The 7,510-nt window shown below is 31.6% G+C and overlaps 2 protein-coding genes across 2 annotated transcripts in view; one reads left to right on the top strand and one right to left on the bottom strand.

Moving 5' to 3' along the window:
* Positions 1 to 2,237, top strand: part of LOC107627783 (nucleolin) — a 2,782-nt gene extending 545 nt beyond the window's left edge. Inside the window, exons 2-7 of the mRNA XM_016330609.2 lie at positions 9 to 155; positions 336 to 454; positions 574 to 697; positions 821 to 881; positions 1,297 to 1,421; positions 1,802 to 2,237. Coding sequence (XP_016186095.1) covers positions 9 to 155; positions 336 to 454; positions 574 to 697; positions 821 to 881; positions 1,297 to 1,421; positions 1,802 to 1,861 — 636 coding nt within the window. The 3' untranslated portion in view covers positions 1,862 to 2,237. The remainder of the gene's footprint in view (positions 1 to 8; positions 156 to 335; positions 455 to 573; positions 698 to 820; positions 882 to 1,296; positions 1,422 to 1,801) is intronic.
* Positions 2,260 to 5,937, bottom strand: LOC107625897 (vesicle-associated protein 1-2). Its single transcript, XM_016328630.2, has 8 exons — positions 5,717 to 5,937; positions 5,494 to 5,564; positions 5,268 to 5,349; positions 4,546 to 4,661; positions 4,247 to 4,411; positions 4,110 to 4,157; positions 3,543 to 3,620; positions 2,260 to 2,553 (listed from the first exon to the last, which is right to left on the bottom strand). Exons 1-8 carry the CDS (start codon positions 5,766 to 5,768, stop codon positions 2,443 to 2,445), a joined length of 723 nt encoding a protein of 240 aa, XP_016184116.1. The 5' UTR covers positions 5,769 to 5,937; the 3' UTR covers positions 2,260 to 2,442.

The raw sequence follows: 7,510 nt of genomic DNA, 5'->3' as shown, positions 1-7,510 counted from the left end.
AAGAGAAGCTCAAAGAAGAAGAACTAGATGATCATGATGATGATGATGATGAGTATATCCCCGATGATGATGCAGAAGAACCAGTATCAGATTCTTCGGACGATAAAGATGAAGAATTTGTGATCGGAAATGCTTCTGGATCGCGCAAAAGGAAGGTAATTCACTGAAAACCTTGTTATTTTAGGGTTTAACCTTTTCTGGTTGCTGTTGTTGAAATGGGGCAAAAATTGCAAAATTGAGTTACTTGTTTTGTTGTTGGTGTTGGTAGAATGTTCAATTTAAGATAAAGCTACCCAATTATGATGTTTATTACTGTCCTCATACCTATGCAACAGGTGAAGGACAAAGGTTTAAAAATGAAAGCTAAAGTGTCTGGGAAGAAGCATTGTAATAGGAATTCAGAGTACGTTGATGGTGATGATGAAGATGAAGCTTTGAGGCAGGTAATTTTGATGTTTAGATCATGTTTGTTTTTGTTTTGTTTGTTATATACATCCTAAACAATTTAGCCTACATGAGACACTTTGTTGATTCATCTCTCATTTGATTAGATTTCAATGGAGTCCACATTAGTTGGTTTAGCGTTTTCGATAAACATTCCTCTTTCAAACATGTAGTGAAGAACATTACTAAGTCTGAGAAAAAGAGGAATATTCAAAATCAAGAGGATAAAGAAAGAAAGAAGAACAAGAAATCGGTTTGTATTGAGTCATTCGTTTATCTGTTCAGAAAATTCATCTCCTTTATAATTTTTTTAACTTGAATTATTGGAGTGATTCACTTACATATCTTTTAGTTAATATTTTGATTGTGACTACAGTTTGCTAGTAGACTGCAAATGACTGAAGATGAACTCATTGTACACTTCTTCCAGCTTGATGGTAATGTCTTCTACTGTTATCCATAAAAAAAAGGAACCATTTCTTTTTTTTCCTCATTAAGCTCTCAATTTTCCAATATAGTCTAAGAAGCCATTTTTAGCCCATCACAATTCTATATTATTAATGTTTATCGCATGAGCAATTTGCTCTAATGCTCTATGTTTTTGTATGCATTGATTGGCCTCTATAGTATATACCTTCTTCAAATGGTAAGTCTATATTTCTGTTTTAGGTATCACATATTTGACATTGATTAGGATGAGATTAAGCAATATCTTGCTTATGTAATTATTTTATTATGACTAGGTTCTAATCTTATGTGTAAATGAGAGTAGAAAGCTTTTTTCTTTGCTGTTTTTTAACTCATCACAAGGTGTTGGTGCTTGACAATGACAAGTGAAGTTGTGGCGTGCAGAAGCAGGAAAAGGAACTGTATCAATGAGAGATCTACAAAGAGCAGCCATAGCTCATGATTTCTCTTGGACTGACAAAGAATTGGTCGATATGATTCGTTGCTTTGATAGTGATGGAGATGGAAGGGTCAGTATTAAATAGCATTTTTCAATTGTTCTTGTGTTGGGAAAGTTACACTTGCCTCTAGAATTTCGGTTAAGTTCAATCCGATCCTTTATTTTAAATAAAATAGGCCTTGACCTCCTAAAGGAAGGTTTTTAGTTTTTGGGGAGGATTAATATGTATATGAACAAATAGAGGCAGGTCAAGATTAATTTCACCAAATCTCAAGGATGTAATTTAGCCGTTTGTTTTTGGTTGGACATCAAGAAGAACATCAATCACCATCTAGGCTCTAGAACTTGACCATTTTCAACTTGAATTTTGATATTGCTAAAATATTATAGAATGACATCTATTTTGACCATATGTAATTAACTACTTAAGAATGATTTGTTGTGCTGCAGATAACCCTTGACGATTTCCGGAAGATTGCTGTTCGATGCAACTTGATTAGAGAGTCTTAATTTTGTCATATAGCAATTCACAGATTACTGTATAAATTTGCCATCACTAGAGAGACTCTGAATGTATTGATTTCGTGCGGAGTCACACATAATGACGTTACTCTCCATCTAATAGCAATTGTCAGTGATGAAATTGACATATTTCAAATTCTATGTATTTGAAAATTATGTATATAGTTATCTAACTATATTAACTTTTAAATATTCTAATTTTGTTAACTTGACAGCTGTGGGTAAAGTAGCATCTAATTTGGTCTAGTCACTAGTGGCTAGTATATTAGTTTAGAATCACAATACCACTTGCTCATTTTTCTTTTTCCTTATTTTTGTGAAAACCAAAAATAGTATCACAGAAATGGCAAACCTAAATAAAATTCAATCATCTGTGCCACATAAGATTGTTATACAAATTTCCAAATTTCTTAAACCTGTCTACTGTCTAACCGTTGCTTTTGCCGATACAAGTACCTATGCCAGATCACAATCCCAAATTTCTAGTTGCAACACAACATTACATTAATTGGCGTTTTCTTCATTCATATCACACAATGTTCTTGGTGCTGGCAATAACATATAGTAGGTCATGTTCTCTTCAGTAGGAAACCCAAAATGATGCCAATAATGCCAACAAGCACTACATATATAAATGGGATACCACCACCACCTCTCTTTGCAGAACGCCTCAGAAGTTCCTGCAAATACAAGATTCCATACCAAACCATAGCTTTGCATTAAGCAATCATATAATTGTGATTAAATAGTTGCAATAATGAAAATATGATGCAATCATTAACTTTGGCACCAATTGTCTCAACTGTTTATATGTGCTATTGATAACTAAGCAATACAACTAAGACAGCAATCAGAATCCTTAATAGAAATTATAAAACCATGATGTTTCTGGATGAGATAAAGTAGTGGGGTTACCCATAAGATTAACTAAATGCACATCATTTTGGCATATATTTCCAAATCTCTAGAATTTTCCATGTAGATGAAGTAAGATGGTGTGAAAAGATAGAAGAATCAGTACTTGATTGGATGTTAACTATGAATACAATCAAGCATTAGCTGTTTTTGTCTACATGGCAGAATCTAATTTTTATAGTTTATAGAAAGTAACTCAATAACAGGCAAAGCATAGTGGGATAGGCGAAGGAGATAATTAAATTTAACGACCAAAATAATAAGTTTAGGGGAAAAGAGAACAAACAGTAACAGCACCTATAAACAACACAAATTGAATAGCATACTATTTCTTGTAATCTGAAGAGTAAGAATATCATTTTAGAAATTGAAAACTCATCAGGTTTCCTTTTGTTCATCTGTCTCCACTTTTCTTATCCCTTATCAAATAGAACCATAGACAAGATTTTGAGATATTCAGATACAATTGACTATGGACAGAACTTAGAAGAATAAGATGATATGAAATTTTCTATACTGTCAACTCAATATCTAATTCTTCGGACATGATCACTTGATTGTAAAATTTTCTTTCATATAGAGTGAGAAGGTCCAAAGTAATTAAATATAAATACCAAACTAAGTATATAACAATTTTCTGTGCAAAATTCTGTGCTCAGAGGATAACCATCAGTATACTCAACAAAGAAGTTCAACATAACTAGCGTAAGAACATGCATAAAAGAATTTTTTTTCTTCTAAATAAATTCTGTACCAATTCTTGCTGAAGTCTTTTATTTTGATCAATAATAGAATTCCTCTCCTCGGTGACCTTCGAAATAAGAGCCCTTGCCTGAAATAATAAGAAAGTCAAAAAAAGGAATCAAGCACCAATTTTTCCAAATTCGCAATGCCAAGCTTCTGGTACAGATAGTAGAGATAAGACGGCCATTACAACCTATAAGAAATGGAGTCTACTAGTACATTTGTTCGACTATTACAATAACTAATGTAACTAAAATGAAATGAAATGAATAAATAATCTTTCAAATTGTCGATTCCAGTGCGTTCAGGAATTACAGGCAAAGTCGCACAATGCGGCAAGCTAACCACGTGGCTCATAAACTGGTCCCTTAATTAGCATAACCCTTTAAAGAGAATAGTGATTAAATGGAGTTATGGTTGCTTGCATGTTTAGGTTGAGGTCAATTGCAAACAAAACACATTAGCTTTCCACAAATGTGCACCATATGGATTCTAATGTGAAGACTAAGGGAGAGAACAATGTATCCTTCTATATATCAAGGAACAGAAAGGTTTTATAGAGAGAGATATATGTCACCTCAATTGAACCATCCTGTTCGGCGTGCTCATTGAAAGCTTTTGAAGCCTACAATGCATGTTTATTGAAATAATCAATCAGGATGATAAAGTGAAGTTTTTTGTCAGAAAATATCATCTAATCCACCAATTACATACAGCTGTAAATTCAGGAACACTTGAATGCCCATTTTCTGAAATAGATGCTCGAGGCGAGGACTCTTCGTCCGAACCTTCTTGGACAGGGGACGGTGGTCGAGGAGGGGAAACATAAACAACCCTCAATTTGCACTCTTCTACATCATGGCCAGATTCTTTATTGAACTATACAAGCAGCAAACATGGATAACTACTAGGTTATTAAGGGCATATGAAAACTATCATACATTGTTTTATCAGATACATTTAACATATAGTTATTCTATAAGAATCACTTTCTTGTTTAGTTAAATGGATACCATTTCTGGAGTAATATCTTTTGGGGTTGCTCCGGATGGTGCAACTACGCTTTGAAGGAGAAACTTATCTTTGCATTGCATATCAGGTGGTGCCTCCTTTTGGGCTTGCATTGTCACTGAAATATAAAGACATGGAAAATCAATATGCAAAAAGGACCAGTTGGAAACTTGCACATAGGAGGAAAATTATATAAAGAATTGGATTAGTTTTGATAAAGTGATTAAGTGACAATTAAATTTTTTTATTGCGCTATCCAATCATGTATAGGCACATTATTAGAAGTGTTTGACAAACCTCACGCCTTGTTGATAATTGTCCTAAAATAGAAATATAAAAACATTGAGAGACACGACAAGAAAGTCTTTGACAAAATTGGCTCAATTTTCCATCCATGAAAAACCTGAAACAATTTTCCATCTTCAAAAACTTAGGACTAGGACAGTATTGTCTCTGTCTCCATTGTCTTATAGTCTTAATGTTTCTGTGTTTTCTATCTTGAGACACTTACCAAACACAGCTCAAAGATCATACTAAAGACAAGATATGATTGATTCATGGTACAAAACATATTTAAGCAAATGTATATCAAAATTCAAATTTTACCAAAGAAAAATGACTAACAAAGAAAATTGCCAATTATAAAAACCAACTGTCATCTGAGTTCAGGGAACACAGATTCTAACAAAAGATTGCTTGAGAGAGAGAGGGGTTAGAAAGAAACCTATAATATCACACGTAGTCCTTGGCAACACAATTCCAGTGTTAGGTCTTACACAGTACTTCTTTGGGTTTGTTGTCTTAACCTAAAAAACACAAATCAATTCCACCACAAATAAAAAATCACAAATCTCCATGACATACACAAAGCACAAAAATTGCACAAAACCCTAAAGAAAAACATAATTGACAAGAAAATGAAAAGAGAAATTCAAGTAAAAATTGGGAACCTTGAAAGCCACATAGTTATCTGTCTTGTTAGAGAGCTGCAAAGAGCAAGAGATCTGCTTCCTCAATTCAACTGTTCCAACAAAACCCCAGAAGCCAAAACCGCAAATTATAAGAAAATTAGAACACCCCAGATGCAAAATTCAAACTTATAAGTAAAAAGAAGAAAAGAAAAGAAATAAAAATCGAATTTTTCATTGAAAAGTAAACATTTTTTTAGCTTACAGGGGAACTGCAGCTCCTGGGGGTGTATGTGGAGAAGCTCGCCGGAACTCATGGCGGATGGGATCGGGGATGATCTCCGGAGAACAAGATCAGCGGCAGTTTCCGGCGAGTTAAAACGGTTGTTGCAGAGAGAGAGAGAGAGAGAGAGAGAGAGAGGAGCAAGTTGCAAAAGCAGCAAACGTGGGACAGTGTGGGTTTTTGTTGGTATGGTGTATGTGGAAAGGTTTACCAAAGATCAGCACCAAGGGTAGTTTTGTCTTTTCACTTGAATAATTGATTGATCTGACTAAGAAATTTTAAAATAATAATTTAATTTGAGATATATTTCCAATTTTAATATAAATTGCATTAATAACAAAATACTATATATTAAATTTAGAGTAAATGGTCAAATTAGTTCTGAAAGATCACTTATTTTTTAAATTAGTTTTTTAAAGAATTTTTTAATTAAATTAGTTGCCTATTAGTTTGTTGATGTAAAACTTTAAGTGACACCACAACACACATGACACACGCATTTAGTGATTCTAATTGGCAGTTAACATAATTAAGTTTATAAAATTAGATCAAATCAATCTTAAATTAAGGGATTCTAATATGCTTCAAGTTCTCTCCTCAATTAGGTTTTGATTTGATCTAATTTCATAAATTTATTATGCTAATAGTAGATTAACACCCCTATGTATATGTTGTAATATCATTTAACGTGACACATTAACAAATTTTGGCGCCGTTAATAAAAAAAAATGACAAAAGGACTAACGCGATTAATTTAAAATTTTTAAATGACGATTTTGATTTAAAAAAATTTAGAGACTAATTTAGAGAATGAATGATTTTTTAAGGACGAATTTAACTATTTATTTATTAAATTTAAAATAATATTATCAAAATGAAAATTTAAAGTGTTCATTCCAAAATTTTGTTTTACTTTAAAGTTTATTCTTTTAGAATAATTTAATGATATCTTAATCATTTGTATATATATATCAATCAACTTAATTAATTTTTTGAATAAATAATTTTATGATATTTTTTTTTCAAGATTTTAGGGTATCTTAATTTTACGTGATATCTCAATTTTTGCATCCCTCACCCATCGTTACGTTGTATATAATGTATTCATATTTAGTATCTTAATTATAATTATATATATTGCACAACAAACCAACAAGCAAGAGAGGAATATATATATTGTATCATTGAAAACGAAAGGTGGAGAAACATATAATCATTGGGCTTATAGGAATTGAATGACTTTTGATGATTTTGAAATTCTATGATATATAATGAAGAGAAAGTTGTACGTAAACTTTGTGTAAATTAAAAAGCTTTAGCTATTAATATCCCAATATAGGCAAATGAAATAAATAATAAGAAATATTACCATTTTATACATGTCGACCTTATATTACAATAATTCGGTCATTAATCATTTTCTGACTGTTAGCATATATATTGTCAATGTATTTATATTGATATTTGATCATTATTTTAACAAAAAATTCTAGTAAATGAAAATATCCTTTCAGCATTTTCTATATATAACGTTAATTTGGATGTATTTATAATGTATTATAAGATGGCTTCCAAAATTTATTTTTATCAAAAGGTCAATGACAAATTTAGAGATAGAAAGAAAAATAACAAAAATTATTGGTTATAATGTATTTCCTAATTATCCTCCTTAAAGGATTTTAATTTAGTGTGTATATTCATGCGATTTATAAAAAAAATGTCTATTTTTTATATTTATATCTGAAGTATGTTTTAAAAATAAGTTATTTATGAATA

Source organism: Arachis ipaensis, chromosome B02 (assembly GCF_000816755.2).
Source record: "Arachis ipaensis cultivar K30076 chromosome B02, Araip1.1, whole genome shotgun sequence".
Taxonomy (NCBI): domain Eukaryota; kingdom Viridiplantae; phylum Streptophyta; class Magnoliopsida; order Fabales; family Fabaceae; genus Arachis; species Arachis ipaensis.
The sequence above is the reverse complement of the archived record's forward strand: the minus strand, read 5'-3'. Positions and strand labels throughout refer to the sequence as shown.